Genomic DNA, 21,234 nt, shown 5'->3' with positions numbered 1-21,234 from the left:
GCTCTGCCTCTAGATAGGCAGAGCCAGCTGTCACTCACGCAGCTGAGTGGATCTCGACAGTGTTGTCGGGATCCGTTCCGGCTGCGGCGGTCTCCATATACCACGAACTGTAGCTCGCTATATACTGAGCTCTGGCAGGGAGGGAGTTAGTATAATATTATTATTACACAGCATTTATATAAGCCAACAGTTTGCGCAGCGCTTTACAATATAAGGAAGACATTACAACCATAATACAAAGACAAGATGGTAAGGAGGGCCCTGCCCGTGAGGGCTTAGAATCTAAGGCCCCATTCACACTAAGCGACATACCTTTTAGAAGCGGCTCCGCGCGGCCGGGATAGCACGACTGTTCGGGGTGACGATCCAGCGGCGGTAGCATGACCTTCACCGTCGGGCTGCATTAAAAAAAATCACGTGGCATCCGCCGAAAAAAGAGACCTGCAGGCGCGACCGCGACATGGAGCTGTACATTAAGACAGCTCCATTGAAAATCATTGGCCGGCGACTTCTCGCGATATCGTGCGGCAAAAAGGCACGGCAATCCGCTCAGTGTGAATGGGGCCTTAAAGGGAAGGGCAAGTGATACATGAGGAGGTAGCTGTGTGGGGATGAATTGTTTGAGAATGTGATAGTTCAGTGGTTAGGTTGATGTGGGATACGCTTCCCTGAAGAGATGAGTCTTAAGGGATTGCCTAAAGGCAGTCAGTGGGATACAGATGGACAGGTTGGGGTAGAGAGTTCCATAGGATGGGAGAGACTCTAGTGAAGTCCTGGAGGCGAGTATGAGAGGAGTTGACGAGGGAGCTGGAAAGCAGGAGGTCTTGTGGAGTTGTGCATGGCTTTGTAAGTGGTTAATGTTTTGAATTGTATCCTTTGGGCTATAGGAAGCCGGTGCAGGGATTGACAGAGGGGGGTTGCAGACACTGAGCGGTTGGTTAGGTGAATGAGTCTAGCAGCTGCATTCATGATAGACTGAAGGGGGGATATCCTGTGTAGAGGTCGGCCAATGAGGAGGGAGTTGCATTAGTCAAGACGAGAGATAACGAGTGGATGAGCAATTTTGCGGTTTCCTCGGTGAGGAAGGGGCGTATTTTGGAGATGTTACGAAGGTGAAGGCGGCAGGATTTGGATAGCGATTGGATGTGGGGAAGAAAGGTGAGGTCCGAGTCAAGGATGACACCTAGGACCTTGGCATGAAGGGAGGTTTGGATAGTTGTGTTATCAATCGCAACTGAAATGTTGGGGGAAGGTGCACGGGGGGAGGAAATATCATAAGCTCAGTTTTGAAAGGTTGAGTTGAGAAAGAAGTGTTGCGACATCCAGACTGATATGTCAGTTAGTAGATTAGTGACAAGGACCTCCTGTGACCCTTAGGGCCTGTTCACATGATTTTCAGGTCCGGATCAGGTGCGGATCTGCAGGCGCGGTGCTATGTGTTTTGGCCGCGTTTTTGATGCGTTCCAGTTTTGCTTGAGTGGGGCTGTCAGTATGTTAGCTGCAGTGCAGTGCCTTTTTGACGCGTTTTGCGTTTCCAGACCGTTTCCTGACTGTACAGAATGTGACATGCAGTATTTTTCTGTTGTAACCTGAACGGACTGCGCACGTGAGAACTGTAGCCCATAAAACACATAGGGAAACATTGTGATGCATTTTTAGTGCAGGAGCGTACGGATCAGGTCAGCACAGAAAACGGACGTCGTGTGAACAGACCCTAAGAGAACTATGGGGAAAAACACTTACCCCATTGTTCTCTTAACCGCAGTCATTGTTTACATTGTGTGATGCTGTGATTGGTCACCACTACGCTCAATGGCTCTGTACCTCTTTAGTGTGATTTTACACTATACATGGTACAGTTCGGTCACTGTACTGTGTTTGTGCAAGCACTAGAGCAGGGGTGGGCAACCCCAGTCCTCCAGCTGAGCTGTAGCTACTAATCCCAATATCCCAATATGACCTGCCTCTGGTCATGCTGAATGGTGCCTTTAAAGGAGAACTATGAGGTGAGTGCTTTTCACTCACCTCATAGTTCTAGCCGACCTGTGACAATGAAACTGTCACAGGTCGGCTCAGTAGATCGGGAGGTGAGCGAACACATACCAGCGTTCGCTCACCTCTCGATCCTGTCACGGCTCTCTGCCGTGACAGGGGAGAGGCTGGATTCCCCCCGCTCCGATCCGCCAGTGCTGACTGGCGGAACCGACGGGGGAGGGGGCGGGGTACAGCTGGCTCTGCCTCTTGATAGGCAGAGCCAGCTGTCACTCACGCAGCTGGGCGGATTCCGGCACAATTGTCGGGATCCGCTTCAGCTGCGGCGGGTCAGTGTGCCGCGAGCAGCTGCTCACGGTTTACTGCGTCGTCTCAGTATACTGAGCCTAGTGTGACGGGAGGACACTAGTTTGTGTCCTCCCGTTACCCTAAGGAGAACTATGGGGAAAAAGCCCTAACCCCATAGTTCTCCTTTAAAGACTTTAGCAAAGTTGCTTGAAATTAGCTGAAAGCACTGCTAATGCTTTGTAAAACCTTGCTGTACACATTGGGGAGGAATTCATAAATGCTGGAGCAGTTGCCTATATGAACCAATCAGCTTCTCTTTTTCAGTTTGTTCAGGGATTGAAGGGACTGCAGCATGTGTAGTGATCCTGCTGCACCAGAATGTGGGATTTGCGGAGCAGCATACCGAGGCAGAGATTTTCTCTTGGATTTGGTTGTTAATACTCATTGACATGTTGGTGAACTCTGGGCACACCTAAAATAGATGCGCCATCCAATACCACAGTGCTTATATAAGTGTCTGCCATGAGTTTAGGATTGATGGACCTGACAAATATTTTCATTCTTTTCAGATATTTTTATGATTCACGTTTTCTTGCTGCACTGGTTAGCCAGGGCTGTGATTTCACTATTCACCCATGCAACCTCAGCTTCCTGTGTTGCCTGCCTGTGCATACTGCTATGTTCTGCCCTGTGCTTCCCTACTCAGACCATACCCTCCGATGATTTGCTATTGATTATTGAGGATGCCCATCTCATTTCTTGCAAGGCATAGGTGGAAGATGGGTAAGATCACCTCTGTGCAAGATAAAGTTAGTATTTGCATATGGGCAGGTGTAGGCAGTAGATTAAATCTACTTTAATGCGGACCTTTACCCATCTTTAAAATAACAACAAATATACCTTTTGGAAATGTTTAGTAATGACAATCTACAAACACATACTTCTAGATAATTGCTGGCCTTGTATTCTTTGCATACCTTATTTTCTTTTCTTTGCCAGGCACTGACAGTGGCCATGTTTGCTAAGGGCAGGCTACTAGCTCTCCTATTACTTCCTGCATTTCTGGCACATGTGACTAGAACATGTAACCATGCACTTCAGGGGAGGAAATGCTTTTCACTGAGATCTCATGAGATTACAGAGGAGATTTTTAAGTGTAAAGGTCCACTTTAAGGCTCATGTTAGATGGGCGATCCTGCCGTGGGGTCATTTGTTGAAATAACCAGCAGCAGGATCACTAAGAGGCTGCCTTTTTCTCCCCATGGAATTGCTCCCTCTGTAGCTAAGGTAGCGAGATGTACCCCCACCCCTCCTCCATCGCTAGCGATCAGCAGTGTTCAGACCAGCGACAGAGCAATATCTGTCTACAAAGGGAGCAAAGTCATAGGGACAGACGGGCAGCCTCCTGACGATCCTGCTACTAATGATTTGTCTCCAGCGACCGAATTGCCATCATTTAAATTCAGCCGCCGAAGCCATGCTTTTCATTTCTCCCAATGGATGTGCAAAGGACCTCCATAGGGAGAAATTAAATATAAAAAGCCAGCAGGTGACAAGGTCCACAGGACATTACCCACTGGTATTCTTTTGGTTTGATTGACCTTATACAGGTGAAACTCGAATAATTAGAATATGGTGCAAAAGTAATTGCAGTAAGTGCTGCAAAAGGGGCCCAAACCAAGTACTGAGTACATATGCATGCTTGTACTTTTCAGAGGTCCGATATTGTTCTATGTACAATCCTTGTTTTATTGATTGCATGTAATAATCTACTTTTTTGAGGTTGTGGATTTGGGGTTCTTGGGGTTTTCATGAGCTGTAAGCCATAATCATCACAATTATGACAAATCACGACTTGAATTATCTTGCTTTGCATGTAATGAGTCTATCTCATATATTAGTTTCACCTTTTAAGTTGCATTAGTGAAATAAATGAACTTTGCACGATATTCTAATTATTCGAGTTTCACCTGTATATGTATTGCTATATCCTAGATTAATACATGTAAAAACTAAGCATTTTTTGGCATTCTTATAGTGGTTAGATAGCTGGCTACATTATTCAAACATGGTCAACCTTGTCATCCTCTGTATTTGATACCTACTAAGATTAGAACTGTTTACTTTTTTCATACTTTGCCAATTTTCTTGCAGGAATTTGGGAATGATGATGATCGGAAAACTAATCTAAGGTGAGCTCTTTGTTATCCTAAACTCCTCTATTGTTTGGATATGTCCGATCTCTCTTCTGTTGCATTATAATAGGTGTAATGGTTGCAAAAAACACAAATTCCACACTGTGCAATATCTTAGTATTAGCTTTTTATATGCAGTGGGTGGTATCTTGTACAGAGGAAGAAAATGGTTAATTAGCATCTCATTAAATTAGGTTATTTTGGTATAATTCATGAAAATTCTGACTGATGTGCCAAGTGCGGTAAAGCAGAAATGAGCTAATATGACTATTTGGAAAATGAAAGACTTTTTCTCAGGGCTAATTTCCAAAGCCCAATATCACTGCTCCTTCACAACCGCACTATAAATTTTCTCTTGGTTGCTGCTTTTTTTAAAAACTGGAACTACAAACCCTTATCCTGTACAGCCAAGGAAGGTTTCATCTTAAGCTCTATTTGAATTGCATTTGAGGGCTTAAAGGTTTGGTTGAGAGCTGAAATAAGCTCACTGGAAACCTTGACAGTTGGCATGTCTTGAAAGTAACTGTTTTGGGAGACATTACATTGGTGGGTCTAGTTCCGCTTTAAAGTGTAGGTTCACTTTTGCAGCCAAATTGGGATAATACCTATTTTATGTTTGTTATATGTTCCCATTCACATTGTATAACTTAAAAAAAAAAAAAAGTTGCTTAATTTTGTAGTGCTTTTTACTTGCTTAAAAATCCTACCTAGTTTTTCCCCATTTAATCTTCTCCATCTACACATCCTCACATGGCTTCCAATACCATCTCTATGCCGATGACACTCAAATCTATCTTTCTACTCCACAACTCTCCCCCTCAGTGTCCTTGCTTGTCACTAATCTATTAACTGACATATCCGTCTGGATGTCACAACACTTCTTAAAACTCAACCTTACAAAAACTGAGCTTATGATATTTCCTCCCCCCGTGCACCTTCCCCAAACTTTTCCCTTCAGATTAATAACACAACTATCCAGCCCCCCCCCTCCCCCATACCATGGTGTAATCCTTGACTCGGACCTCACCTTTCTTCCCCACATCCAATCACTATCCAAATCCTGCTGCCTTCACCTTCGTAACATCTCCAAAATACGCCCCTTCCTCACCAATGAAACCGCAAAATTGCTCATCCATTCCCTTGTTATCTCTCGTCTTGACTATTACAACTCCCTCCTCATTGGCTGACCTCTACACAGGCTATCCCCCCTTTAGTCTATCGTGAATGCTGCTGCTAGACTCATTCACCTTACCAAATGCTCAGTGTCTGCAACCCCCCTCTGCCAATCCCTGCACTGGCTTCCACTCGCCCAGAGGATAAAATTCTAAATATTAACAACCACTTTCAAAGCCATCCACAACTCTGCCCCTGGCTATATCTCAAACCTTGTCTCAAAGTATCACCCTAACCGTCCCCTCCGCTCTTCCAAAGACCTCCTGCTTTCCAGCTCCCTTGTCAACTCTTCCCACACTCGCCTCCAGGACTTCACTAGAGTCTCTCCCATCCTATGGAACTCTCTACCCCGACCTGCCTGTCTGTCTCCCACTCTGACTGCCTTTAGGCAATCCCTTAAGACTCATCCCTTCAGGGAAGCCTTTCTTACCTCAACCTAACCACTGAACTATCGCTTTCTCAAACAATTCATCCCCACACAGCTACCTCCTCATGTATCACTTGCCCCTCACTTTTAGATTGTAAGCCCTCACAGGCAGGCTCCTCCTCACCATCGTGTCTTGAATTGTATTGTGATTGTAATGTCTTACTTATATTGTAAAGCGCTGTGCAAACTGTTGGTGCTATATAAATCCTGTATAATAATATGTTAAGGAGGGGGCTGTGGCAAGTTATGTTGACTCTAATTAACCCTGTCTGTACTGTGCTGGCAGATTTCCCTATAAGTTGTAAACTAGACTTGAAAACTGTTTGTCCTAACAACTAAGGTTTAAAGCCTTCACCGCATTGTGTGTTATTGAGTGGATGCTAAGCCTGACATAGTTTCACTCTCCAACTGCTCAGAGTAGCTTGGAATCTGCACGGAGGCTTTCACCAAAGAAACAGGTAAAAGGTAGGGAATATATATATATATATGTGTATTTTTCAGTATGCTGCGTGAATGGCGACACATAAGAAACAGACAAAGGGGTTTTCTAAACCCCTTTGTCTGCAAAAGTGGAAATACACTTTAAGAACAGAGAGATTTTTTTTCTGCATTGCAGTTACAGTGAAGGCCACAAGGTGGTGACAGCAAGTTAAGCCAACGTTACAAGTTCATAAGGACGGCATGATCATTTTCAATATGGAATAGTAAACTTGTTTTATTTAGAAAGTCATAGCTGCAATTGCAATTATAATATATTTAATTCTTTATTGAGTTACACTGATTTACAAAGATGTAATGTAATGCTTAAACACATAAGTATTTTAAATGCATCATTGCCAATTACATTCCTACAAACCAAGATAGTCCTATTGTACATAGCAATACATTTGGAAAATAATCTTTGCCCTGTACAGTTATACAAACTAGGGATGCACTGATGCTGGTTTTTCGGTATCGAGTACCAATATTTTGCTTTCAGTACTCAAGTGCTTCCACTGGCATGGAGACGGCTTCCCGGGCAATCAAGAAGCCAGGTGGCGTGTAATGACATGCCGCCCGGCCTGGCTGAGAACCCGGCTTCCCAGCCAGTCAGAAAGGAGTCGTCTGTTCGGCCGGCTCGATGCTGCGTGGCTGGGAAGCTGGGTCGCTGGCCAGTCAAAGAGGCGGGTCATTATTTGCCACTCGGCTTCCTGATTGCCCCGGGGAAGCCGGCTCCATGTTCCCCTTCAGCACTGCCAGTCAGAGGGAATCTTCCGCTAACCGTAATTTCCAGTATCGGGAAAGGTATCGGAGCATTTGGGTGAGTATGAGTACTTGCCCAAGTACTCGGCATCGGTACTGATACTAGTATCGGTGTCGGTACATACCTAATACAAACCTAGATAGTCCTATTGTACATAGCAATACATTTGGAAAAGAATCTTTGCCGTTTACAGTTATACAAACCTAGATAGTCCTATTGTACGTAGCAGTCATTTTGGAAAAGAAAATGTGACCCTCAAGGCCCTGGTGTCAGAATGCTTCCGGGATTGGTTTCCCAATCCTTTATCTCCAAGTGTACTTTCCCGAAGATTGAAGACCAGACTAATAGTTTCAGCGATTACAAACCTTTGCCTGAATCTTTCTGAGACTGGACTCTGAACCTGTAACTTTGTAGATAGGGGAACAGAAGTATTAGATATTCTTAAAGTGAACCTGTTTAAAATCAACCATGTAGGCTTGAGCTTTAGAGCAGATCTACTCCTTCCCGTGTTGCCTCCACCCTGAAGTTATGACTTTAAGGAAAACTTCAATTTTATTTGTCCTCTACAACTCTCCTTTTGTCCTCTTCCTTCTCAGTGTATTGATCCATTGATGACAATGCCTACAGCTCAATTCCAGACATATTAACTGTGCGGCTGTGCCCTATTGCCCCACGGCTTTTGCTAACAAAAAAGTCCTAGCAGTAGAATGTGCTCTGTCCTGCTTCATTTTCTTTTGATCTGTTTAGGGTGTCCTTGTGTAATGATTTTGTCACATGACATGATATGTGAAAACTTCAAAGCATGGTGCCACCTAACAGTGTGGCCAGGCTTGCCTCATAGGATTTTGTTTGGCAGTATCAAGGAGCTTTGATCAGAGAGCCAAGCAGCTATCACTATCTGAGTACACTTGTTAAATTACATTGTCTAAGTAGTCATGCATGACTTTCTATAGCTGTGCAACGCTTTGTAGCTTTAGGGAGTGTAGGGGTAAACCAGCAAGCACAAAATGATAAATGTATTCTCTGTGAGTTGTCAAGATCTTCATAAGAGCTGTGGTATGCTATAGTACACTTATATTTCTTTATTACTGTATATGCACATTGGAGTGCTATTTAAAATGAATAGCAGCAAAATGCCAATTAACACACTTTTTCTTAAAACTGAATGCTGAATGGACAAAATGCACACAGAAATGTGCAAACCGCTTGTGTCGTGCGTTTCTAGGCGTTTCCATTGAAGTCTATGGGGCCAAATGCACTGCAATATGCCAAAAAAAGCTCATGTACTTGTTCCAGCATTTACCGTTTTACGCCTTAGGTCAGGTGTGAACAGGGGCCATTGAAATGAATGGGGTTTTGTTGCGCTTCGCTTTGAGCATCAAAACGCCTAGGTGTTAACAGGGACTTGCACAGCAGAGAAAGGAAGGGGTGGTGCTTTAAGGGCTTGTGTAGGGGCAGTCAAATTTAGTTTATTTTCTGGTGCTTCCAAGATACTTGCCTTTGCATTCACAATGAGTTCTTTAGGAAAGAAAAGCAGCTCTGATGCAAACAGTTGGCTGTATACATTCGCCCCAAAGCAATGGGGCATTACTTCTTTGCCCAGGGATGTCAGTCTAACACTTGTGTGCTTGCTAACAGGATAGAACATCAGTGGTATGCTATTCCTTCAATATCCAATATTAGAATGTTCTGTAATGCTTTAAATCCTGTGGAAAACGGTGAGGTCAGTAGAGCTGCAGCTAACGATTATTTTCAAAATCGATTAGTTAGCTGATTATTAGGTTCGATGGGTTAAAAAATAAAATTTCTAAAAATGGCTCCAGTGATGGGACTACTAGTTTGTATTGAGATTGCAGTCCATCACAGGAGCAAGCTTGGAGCAGTGGAAGTAAAAAAGAAAAAAAAGTGTGGTGTGCAATATAGTGAAATGAAAAATGTAAAATTATACAGCAATGAATGCAGAATGGCACCGGCTATAGAGGACTACAAATCCCAGCAATAGTACATTATACAGCACAATGCAGAATACCACCAGCTATAGAGGACTCCAAAACCCAGCAATAGTACATTATACAGCACAATGCAGAATACCACCAGCTATAGAGGACTCCAAAACCCAGCAATAGTACATTATACAGCACAATGTACCATCAGCTATAGAGGAATACAAATCCCAGCAATACATTATAGAGCACCATGTGTGGGAAAGTGCAGGCTTACCTGATCAGTCTTCCAACAACTTGTTATTGAGATCGGGCCTGTCTATCGGCGGCTGTCATCCGCCCACACCTGCTCCTCCTTACTTCTACTCCCAGCGTCCCTGTGCTGATCGTGGATTTGGGCGGGCGGTGAGCCTGAGGCAGGTAGGAGGTGCGGCATGTGGAGCGTGGATGCGGGCGGGTCTGGCAGTGGCGAGCGTGAGGTGGGTAGGAGGTGTGGCGCGTGAACAGGGCCAACCAATCGGAAGCCGATTAATCGATGATTGAAAAAGTTGACAACTTTTTCAATAATCGATTATGTCGATTCGTTGTTGCAGCCCTAGGGGTCAGGAACCTGGCTGTGGTGTCTGGCAGGCATAAATTAATCTCAATCTACAAATCCTTTGGCATGTACAGTAGTAAACATATGAATTGCAGCTTGTATTTAGTTGTTTACATTTCTGCTTTACGTCAACTGGTGGTGTTCTAGCTCTTTATCTATCTACAGCTCTCTGTGTTGCTAACATGGCTCCCATCCATTTGGATGTACTGGAGCTTAAAGGAGAACTATGGGGTTAAGGCTTTTCCCCATAGTTCTCCTTAGGGTAACGGGAGGACACAAACTAGCGTCCTCCCGTCACCCTAGGCTCGGTAAACCACGAACTGTAGCTCGTGGTATACTGAGACGCAGCAGTGTACCGCGAGCTGCTGCTGAGACGCTGAAGCGGATACCGACAATTATGCCGGGATCCGCCCAGCTGCGTGACTGACAGCTGGCTCTGCATAACTAGAGGCAGAGCCAGCTGTACCCTCCCCCGTCCGTTCCGCCAGTCAGCGCTGGCGGAGCGGGGAGGGGGAATCCAGCCCCTCCCCTGTCACGGCACAGAGCCGTGACAGGATCGAGAGGTGAGCGAACGCCGGTATATGTTCGCTCACCTCCCGATCTACTGAGCCGACCTGTGACAGTCTCATTGTCACAGGTCGGCTAGAACTATGAGGTGAGTTACAATCACTCACCTCATAGTTCTCCTTTTAAATCTGGTATTTGTCATTCTCTTCAGTTTCTAGTCTTGCTCTAAGGAAGCTTTTGAAGCAGCAGCTATCCCCTTGTTATGGATGCAGTTGGCTAATGACTGGTTAAAGTTGCTTGTAACTTTGCGCCACCTTCTACCCACACAGCAAGGTCCTTTTTCTGCTGCTGCTTTTTTCTTTGTGCTTCTTCCCCAAAAGGTCAGTTCACGATGGCTGAGTCAGCCAGAAGGACAATGAGCCTCATTTCTTGTTACTAGAGAGCCGTTCTGTTTGACTTTTGTTAGCGTAATCTGCTGACTCATGTCGTCAGGCGTGACACACAGAGAACGTCAACCCAGGAGAAGGCTAAATATAAGTTAATCTTTATTAACTCCATCTCTTATGGTGTTAATCGTTTGTGGGGGTTACAAGATTTAGTTTTTTTTTTCATGTTCTTTCCATGCAAATAAGAGAATGAAACTTGTAACGCCATTTTAGCTTCAGAATGCAGACTATAAGCTTGTGAAAAATGCAGAATATTAGCTTGTGTGAAAGGAACTCTATTACCTCATGTCAAGTGTATGTTCAAACATGTATTGGTGTGTCTGCTTGCAGGTGTGGCCATCTTTGTGTGCATTCATGTGTCTGATTTTGTTAGATTGCATGAGCAGGTTCTCTATAAAACTAGCAATAGTGTGCCTGTTAATTGTGCAACATAAGTATAGAGAAACAGTTGCTTTAAATCTTTTAAAGGGAATCTTAAGGTGCCCATACACTGTACGATTTCTCGTACGAGAATCGCGGAAAATCCCGCGATCGTACGAGAATCGTACAGTGTATGGAAGGCCTTTCTACTGTACGGTCGCACGTCTTCCGTCGAACAAGCAGGCTTGAAAACCCGCCGAAAATCGTACGATTCTCGGCGGGTTAGTGGCTTGCTTGTTCGACAACTGCCGAACGGGCCGGTGTGCGCACGCGTACACTGCCCGTTTGCAGTGATCGGAAGTACGTTCTGCCCGTCCAAGATGGGCAGATTGTACTAGCTTTTAATAGCAGCGATTTGCATTTTGCGCGATGATAGTTTTTAAAGTTAAAATTTAAATGAAATCTAATAATTAAAAAATTTTTTGACATTCCCGCGCCCCCGTGAGCACGTGCGTCGCCACGTAAACACGCATCGGGTGCGCCTACATATTAAAACGACGAACGCGCTACACATGTTGGGTATCGCCGCGCACGGAGTAAGAGCAATAATTCTAGAGCCAGTATTTTGGGGTATCTCTAAATTGATGACCTGTGGGGGCTTTTAAAGCGTCTTCTATGGACTTTTTGGGGTACTGCAGTTTTTCGCCGTTTCACGGACGCACGCAATTTGTAACCTGGGCATGTTGGGTATTGTTTTACTCGTTGTAACCTCATCTTTTATTTTTCACAAATGGGTATTTTGTTGTGTTTTGGGGCATTTAATTATATTTTTTAACTGGTATGTTGGGGTTTAATAAGGAGTTGCGCTAATATTGCGCAACATAAAAATTTGCAACTACCACCATTTTATTCTATAGGGTCTTGGCATTCAGAAAATATATAATGTTGGGGGGTTTTACGTCATTTTCAGGCCTAAAATGTGGAATATAACATGGGTGCAAAAAAATTAAAAAAAGGCCTCAGTCATGAAGGGGTTAAAGGGGACCTTTTACCCATATCTTTAAAATAACAACAAACACAGCTTTAGAGATGTTTAGTAATGATAATCTACAAACGCATACTTCTAGATAATTGCCGTCTTTATATTCTTTGCATACCTTTTTCTCTTTTCTTCCCTAGTCTTCTGGCAGTGGCCATGTTTACTAAGGGAAGATTGCTAGCTCTCCGTTTATTTTCTGGATTACTGGGACATGTGACTAGACTTGGGACCAGGACATGTGACCATGCACATCATCTCAGGGGAGGAAAATGCCTTTCCCTGAGATCTCCTGAGATTTTCCAGCGAAGCCCTGTGTGCATTGCTTTGGCAAACTGAAGTCATTTTGCCCTTTCAAAGCAGGAAGTGAATGATCTGCAAGTGTATTTCAAAATCACAGCATTTTACACCTAACATGTCTCTTATTATTATTATTATTATTATTATTATTATTATTCATCATACATTGGTAGAATTTGATTTTGGAGTATAAAGGTTCGCTTTAAAGTGTTTCCATACACTTTTCTGAGGAAGTGGCCATTTTAGAGCCACAAAACATGTAAATGTGGTATTATGAATGTCCTTTGGCAAATAAGAATTGTTGATGCATAAGCTGCCTCAAGCATTCCTTTCAATCACAGGCGCCTCTGCAGGTTTTCACCCTCCTCTTTTGGGGCTTGTATCCTTTCCGTAGTCTTTAAGGGACATAGCCATGCAGTCGGAGTTATTCTTATTATAAAGGATATGTATAGCGCCAACAGTTTGCACAGCGCTTTACAATATAAGGCAGACCTTTATACAGTTACAATACAAATCAAGACAAAATGGTAAGGAGGGCCCTGCCCATGAGAGCTTACAATCTAAAAGGGAGGGGCAAGTGATACAAGAAGTGGTAGCTGTGTGGGGATGAATTGATTGAGAAAGTGGTAGTTCAATGGTTAGGTTGAGGGTGGGATAGGCTTCCCTTAAGAGATGAGTCTTGAGGCAAAAAAGGAATAAGCTTCCATTTAGGTCTATGGGAAGTTACTGTGTGTGCCGCAGCAGCAGACCAGAATTATGTACCAAGGCTGTAAGCACTACAGGAGGCTGCCAACGTCAAACAGGTAAGCAGGCACAGAGGGGATAGCTTGGAGTAGGTTAGGGGGTGAAGAAAGGAGCGCTGTGGGGTTTTTATATAAGCTTTTTTATTTTAAACTTAAATACAATTTGTACAGATACCTTTTTTTGTTTTCCTTCATTGATAGGTGTACTAGCAGGTTGGAAACGTTGTGGTGAACAAAGTTTCAGTATAAGTGAGTGCAAAAGTCCTGGATGAAGAGTTGATGGGGTTAAACCTTTACACCTAGTGATACCTTCAAAATTCCACTCTTTGTGCCCCCAAAATGGGCATCCTAAACCGCTTTGTTACTGATATGTAATATTTTAACTTTTTGTCAAGTCAACAGCTAAGCCTTCCATCTGTGTCTAACCACTCTTGCTGGCCACTGACCAATGCAAAGAGCGGTGGCACATGACTGTCATATGTGGGACAGAGGTATCTATGAGGTGCTAGCTGTAAAAGTTGAGATTTGCCTCTCTCTAACTTATTAGGATTTGCTGCTGAGAGGACTGTTGTGTAGGAAGGGAATGGTCAGCTGCGTCTGTCTCTAGTACATATTCTTGCTGCTCACAGATCTGTGCTCGTCTCTAGGTTGGGATGGCAGGAGAGCTTTGCTGCATCAATACTGTAAGTTTTCATTATTCGTCACAAATGCCTTGGCTGATGACCACTGAATTGGGCAGTGGACATTTCATGGAGCATTTTGTTGTGTTTTAATAGTTTAAAAGGGTACTAACCAATCCTTTTACATGGATAGAAATCCTTTTTTTCTACTTGCCCAGGTAAGATTTGGCACATGCTTGATGCTACAACCATCTTGTAAATCCACCTCTTATAGAGCATCTATTCCACAGTATATAAGCAGCATATTCCTGACAAATGTGATAATAACCATCAACTAATACTAAAAATTCATGAAAAGGGAAGTCATGTTTCGGAAATTGCAGTCTTGATCTGAGTATAGTTACATAATATTCAAATAAAAAAGGGTTGGTCACACATATTACATTGTCTGTACGTAGTGTCTGGTTCCACTATTTCAGATACATTCCTTTTATAGCTGATTAGGGGAAAATCAAATGCTTTTTGGGCACAAAACCTATCCTTACTTGCAAACAGCCAAAATTAAAATGTAATATTGGGCATACTAAAAGGATATCTCAAGACAAGAATAGTTGTTGGTTTAAAGCCGAATTCCAGGCAAATCGCTAAATAAAACTGTTTTGCCTACCTAAGAATTTAACCAGTCTTCTATATGACCCTTCCAGGCATCATGGCAAGGTCCTGGACCTCCCTGTAGACCATACTTCAGCTAAGATCCATATAGCCTAATACAGGACCTGCCCCAGTAGAACAATGAGACTATCTCTGGTTATTGTTAACCCTGTTCAAAGCAATAGAGCCTCTCTCCCCTCTGTATGTGCACAGGGGTTTGCTGGAGGCTGATATTAAGACAGATTCATGTTTGTATGTTCTGTGTAAAAAGAATAGTAAATCATTTTTAAACACTTGTGGATATAAAAAGTCTACACTCCTCCGTAAAAAAATCATACAAAGATATCACCTTTGATATTTTTCCACCTTTAATGTGACCTATAATCTGTGCAGTTCAATTAAAAACAAACTGAAATCTTTAAGGGGGGGGGGGGATTTAAAAAAAACAGATATAGTTGTGGGGGGGGGGGGGGGGGGGGGTGGCGAAATAAAAAACGCTTACAAAAACATGTTTGCATAAGTATGCACACCCTAAACTAATACTGTGTTGAAGACATTTTGATTTTGACAGCATTCAGTCTTTTGGGTTAGGAGTCTATTAGCATGGCACATCTTCCCTTGAGAATCTTTGCCCATTATTCCTTGCAAAAGCGCTTTAAATCTGCCAGATTGCGAGGGCAGCATCTCCTGTGGACAACCCTCTACAGGTCACCCCACAAGTCTTCAATTGGATTCAGGTCCGGGCACTGGCTGGGCCGTTTCAAAAGAGAGGACCCCACCACTGGACATCCAATGGGAAGGGCTCACGTCACACAGGCAGTGACGTGGACACTGCAAGAAGGACCCCATCTCCTGTACACAGAAGAAGATAGAAGACTCAGGACTGGAATGTCATGGCCCCACGGATTTAGGTAAGTAAATGGGGAATATTTTTTTGTTCTTTAAATGTTGTTCATTAAGGCAACAAGATGGACAACACGCGCAGTATCAAACTGCTAGAAACAAAGGGTGAATAAAATTGGTGCCAGTATGCTGCTTGTCCTGGATAATTTTTCATAACCATATTAATAAATCTCCGAAATGTTAGGTGCCATTTGTAAGTTCTCAAGCTCATTCGCAACATACATGCATGCTGTGATTGTCCAGCTCTGCCAGAGAAGCGCAGTTAAGCTTTAAAGCTCAGCTGGATTTAAAGGACCAAGTTCTATTTGTTGCCAAAACTCATCTGGAAGTGGGCCCTGCATAAAATGCTGGTAATGTGACATCATTCATCACGTTTGGGAATATCTGCAGTAACAAATGTGGTTAATGGAAACCTAGTCACACTGGCTACAATGAGAATATTCAAGAATCCTGTATAAAGCTGGCCATACACTGGTCAAAATCGATATTCGACCAGTGTGTGGCCCCATTTGGTCTTTGAAGCTTCCTATTTCAAAGATCCCTGTCTGATAAATCTGGGGCTGAGAGCTCGGATGTTAGCATGAATGGGGAAATCAAGGTTTATTTGGGGGTTTTTTTTCTTCTCAGAAAACTTAGTGTATAGCCAGCCTTAATTACTAGGTAGCCAATGCTCCATAAAGAAGAAGAGTAAAATAGAGTAAAATATACTCTTCCCAATACTTAGAGCTGACACGTGACGCTGCATTTTTCACAGGATGGCTCTATGGATTGAGAACGGAGCGATCTTGTGCCCTCTGATTGCTCAGCTCATGGTTTTCTCCCTGCAGAGAGAAATGACCATCAGGCACCGCTCCCTGCAGGGATTCACCCCTTCTCGTCTGTCTCCCTGGAGCTCATTGGAGGGACAGATGGGAGGGGGCGGGCACAGCTGGCTTTGGCTCTAGAGAGGTGAAGCCAGCTGTAATTCAGACAGTGGGGTGAATCCCAACAATATTATTGGTATCCTTCCTGGCTGCAGTGCAGCTTTGCGCTGTCGGCATATATTGGGCAGTACCCGCTGTATGCCGACTTTGGGTCACAGGAGGACGGACATTAATTCATGTACTCCATTGACCCAAAAGAGAAGTAAAGCCACAAAAATGTTTGACTTTAGTTCTCATTTACAAATTACAGCTGGCGCCTAACTTTGAAGTTTTCTCTAGTTGTCCATGGAGCTAGCTCCTAAAAATAATCTAGTGGCTTCTGGATTGGACAGACTGGCTCCTAAACTTCATATTAATTTGTCAATCCTTAGTTTGCATCATCCCCTTTCATAGACTTTTTACCCTACTAAGTATCTAACAAGGCTCCACTTGTTAGTAATAATCTTGGTAACTAGAATTTAGACACAAAATCAGCCTCTAGAAGTATACGGCAGATGTAATGACCATGTTAGATAGTTTTTCCATGCATGTTTAATGTCTCGCATAATATAGACTTGAGCATTGACCTCTGATGACACAGCTCTTTGTACTACTCACTGACAGCCTATTCTTCTGCTATATGATACTGATGAGCATTACCATCCCTCCAGTGACCTAATAATGCTGCCATGTGAATGAATTAGAGAAACATGAAGTCATCTTTCGGGTGTGAAGGGATGGATGCATCCGAGAAGATGTTGAACACACATTTTGTACTCATCTTAGAGTGCAGCAAATTCTCTTTACTTGCATTTGATGATTACTTGGCTATGAAAAGGCAGGTCTGCAGGATTGAATGAAATCTTAGAAAGACTACAATTAAATCTCTGTTTGAGGATTTAATGGCCAGTGCTTCTACAGGTGCTTTAGAGGTGCATGTAACTGTACCCCATTATGATTTTTCTCACATGGAGAGCAGCAGTCCAGGACCATTGGAAGCCATTCTGAATCCAGTGTAGGTGATTTCATATTTTATACTGTGTCTGAACTTAATTTGTTCTTCAGGTGGAACAACTTTGCCCTTTTTAATGTTCTGAAGATATTCTTTTTTTTCTATGTAGTTAAATATTTGTTGTGTCTTCAATTTATTTGGCCCTTTGCATCACTGCAACTTGTCCTTTATGGAGCTACACTTTTAGTACTTTAGTATTCCATATTCATCAAAGCTGTACATGAGAGATAACTGTTTTAATACTGATTATTAAAGTATGCATTTCTTTACAATTTAAGCCATTATTACCATTGAAAAATACATATTATGCACTGGGCTTGGGCTGGGATCAATTTCATTTTATTAACTTCTTGTATTTTTGTTATTCTTTTTTTCAGTTTGAGCGACAGCTTTTTTATGGTGAAGGGTGCTGCCCTCTTCCTGCAGCAGGGAAACAGCTACCAAGGACAAAGGAGTCTTCAACACTTGCACAAGAATGCTGGTACGGGGTGGCCGTAAGGTCAGAGGCTTTCTGTGGGAGACAGGATAGTTATTGGCTTTGCAGATAATTGTGTTACTTTGATTCCTTGGGGCAGATCACATGCATGTCTTTCAGTCTAACAAATGCTAAAGAAGGTAGCCCTTTGCAAGGCCTTCCAGCTGACCTCAGGGGAAATGATGTAACTGAAAGTGCTTTAGTGCAGGGCTGAAGATTTGTGATTTCTCTCTCATTACAGCCCCTTAGGCCTGTAACTTGTCTGTGTCTTTCTGGTAATACCAATTTCTAAAATATATGCTTAATGATTTTGTTGACAGTTGCTGCCGTCAGAATTAAAAAAAAAAAAAAACGGCATAGGAATGCATAGCTAGATTCCTATTGGCTATTTAAATTTGCAATATCCAGTAGCAAGCTAGCTATTGCACCCATCCTCTCCTGCTGTCAATCACTAGAAGGGGACCTGATAGAGAACTTCAGGTCCCTCTCTGCTGATCGGCAGCAGAGGGCGGGTGCAATAGCTAGTTTGCTATTGGCTATTGTAAAGTGAAATAGCCAATAGGAATCTAGCTATGCATTCCTATGCTTTTTTTTCTGACTGACGGCGGCCCCGATGAAAAAATAAAGCAGGGAAAGGTTTATTCTGCTCGATTTGAGCAGGGTAAACCTTTCTAGGAGAAAGTGTTTCTCTCCCGGGTGGCCGGGAGCCGCTATCTAATATTGGGAGACTCCCGGAGCGTCCGGGAGAGTTGGGGTGTCTGGTTTTGTTTATACTTTTAGAAATGTGCTAGTGCCGTTGGCTACAGCATATTTTGTAGGTTGGGTATAATTCTTTTTATTAAGTTTTAAGCAAATTAAGGAAGGGTTAAATCCCTGTCAGGTTTTTATTACTGTTGGTGAGATTCACACCATTTGTCCTGGTGACCACTGGTCAACGGGACAGAAAGTGATGGGAATTCCCATTAGTAGCCACCGCTCCAAGCTTGCTCCCATGATGAACTACAATCTCACATTTAGCTCACTAATTTGTATAGAGATTGCATCCATCCCGGGAGTGAGCTTGGAGTAGTGGCTACTTTACAACAAACACAGGGACCATGGGGAAGAAAAGTAGCCACCCTCCAGAAGGAAGGACAGTGTCAGCACCAATTCAGAGATGATTTGAGGATGTACAGCTGAGTGATACACAAATAGGATACATTTTTTTATTAATGGGTTCTTGAATGCATTTTTAAAATTTAACTCCTGAGTTTAGTGTCACTTTAAAGAGCCCCAATGGTGTAATGCACCTAGAAAACTACAGCTGGCAATCAACTTTTTACTCGTCTTTTTAGTACTTGGCACTCAGCTGGAGTGCCAAGGTTTCCTATCCTTGCTATACCCTGTCGTTGTCACGTCACTGAGTCGGTCATGTTTTGAAAGGTACATGTGTAGCATGTTTGCTTGATCCTTCTAGTGCACATATGAAACTTGGGAAACCATGCACGTCACAGCAGGACATTGTAATAACGGAGCCTGTAGGCTGCTCACACCATCTATAACTGACTAAAACTTCTGTTTTAGCCAATGCATGAAATTGATTTTTTTTTCTACTACAAGCCGTGTTTAGACTGTTAAGATCAAGAAACTTTTTTAAAAGGCAATGGTGTATTCTTTTATTTATTGTATTGCCTTATAGGACTCCTGTAAAAAAAAATTACATAAATATGGAAACGTTACCCCCGCCAACCAATCTGATATTGGTATTCCTTTTCAAATGCACAACAGAAGCTGAATTAGGACAGAATAGACTAATTTTACAGTAATTCCTTCTAGTTTACTTTTCTTGTTTTTTTTTTTTATTTTGTTTTTTGTTTTGTTTTTTTCCCCCTCTTCTCCTATTAGGAGATCTACCTCAACACCTCCAGGTGGTGATTAATCTTCTCCGTTCTGAGGATCGTATCAAACTGGTAAGACACACCACCTGTACAATGATAGTTTTTTTTTTTTTCCTTTTTAGGAATTTCATGGCAGCACAGAAAACGATATTAGAAATTCCGTTTTAATAGCAGGTTTAAAGTTGAAGATTCCGACATTTTTATGTAAAGGGATAGCCTATTTTGTTTGCAACCTGTTATGGCAATCTGTGTAAAGTAAGCACACTATTTTCAGTTTTCTGCTTCCTTATTGTGTGAGTGAATAATAGTTGTTCGTCAAGTTTTAAGAATGCGTTTTCATTTGTAGTCAAAGAATAGAAAGGGAATTAAAGGGAAGGATAAATAAGAAAAAGGATAGGTGTATAAAGGAAGTGAGAAGGTAGAGGATTGAAAGGTTATTCATTGTTCAGAAATGAAAAGCACCAAACCAAAAGGCAGAAGAGTCCAAAAGTGCCTTTTTATTGTTCACAATTTAATCGAACAATAGCCAACACGTTTCAAGAATACTCCCCCTTCATCGGGGTTTAGACTGGGATAAGGATTTGATTGGACTCAAAAACATAACGTAACCAAATGGATTTCGATATAATTAGTTGTAAAGATCCCCATTAGGGCTGGAATTATTATTATCAGCAGCAGAAAGAAAACATTTCAAATCTCAATCTGAGCCCTAATGAAGGGGGACTGGTGTTGCCCCTGAACATGTTGGCTGTTTTGATTTAACTTGTGAACAATAAAAAATAATTTTTGTACTCTTTTTCACCTTTTTGGTTTGGTACCCTTTATTTCTGATCATCGAGTCACTTGTGGTTACCCAACAAGGGAGACCCGTTTTGTTTAGGAACTACCTTGACTGTGCCTGGGACAATATTTGCGAACGTTCCTGCATCTGGACAATGTGAGTGAGCACAGAAACCCCAGCGCATCTTAAATGTGTTCCTTTTTGGAGTCGAAGCTTATTCAAACAGCCAAGCAATTCTTGAGTTGATTGGTGAATAACACCCCTTCCCAGTGACAAAAGAAATGATGGCTCCAGATAAGGCTTTTGTAGGCCTGGTAAGTCTATAACTGGCACATAATTGGTACTTGGATGACCTTCCACGCAATCAAAATATCTTTACTATATATCCAAGAGGCTGTACTAAAATGCGGTTGTATGATAACTAAATCTGGTGTATTTGCAGTCATTGTGAGTCTGCTTCTTTTCTTCCTTGCAAGATGTAGGAGTCCACCAGTCCATGTGCTTTTATTTTATTTAATGAGGTTTTGGTTTAAAGCAGAACTTCTGGTATGCATTATTTTGCATACTTACTTTAGTCCAGCCTGGCCCACTGTAAGTATGCATATGCCATACCAGATTTGCCTCTGGGGATCCTGTAAACAGTATAGTACAGTAGCTAGAGCTACTACAGTGCTGGCTGCAATCTTCTGGGTCCTGTTCTGCACTGTGGTGAGTGGCTTCCCCTCTGCTCTGAAAACACAAGTGGGGGGGGGGGGGGGCGTG

The 21,234-nt window shown here is 42.7% G+C and overlaps 1 protein-coding gene across 1 annotated transcript in view; it reads left to right on the top strand.

Moving 5' to 3' along the window:
- SSH1 (slingshot protein phosphatase 1) overlaps positions 1-21,234 on the top strand; it is a 51,407-nt gene that overhangs the window by 4,901 nt on the left and 25,272 nt on the right. The window contains exons 2-4 of the mRNA XM_018560394.1: positions 4,435-4,472; positions 17,717-17,820; positions 19,699-19,763. Of these exons, the coding sequence (XP_018415896.1) occupies positions 4,435-4,472; positions 17,717-17,820; positions 19,699-19,763 (207 nt within the window). The remainder of the gene's footprint in view (positions 1-4,434; positions 4,473-17,716; positions 17,821-19,698; positions 19,764-21,234) is intronic.

This window comes from Nanorana parkeri, unplaced genomic scaffold, assembly GCF_000935625.1.
Source record: "Nanorana parkeri isolate BGI_ZX_2015 unplaced genomic scaffold, ASM93562v1 scaffold18, whole genome shotgun sequence".
NCBI classification, from domain to species: Eukaryota; Metazoa; Chordata; class Amphibia; order Anura; family Dicroglossidae; genus Nanorana; species Nanorana parkeri.
This window is presented reverse-complemented; position numbering and strand designations above follow the sequence as displayed.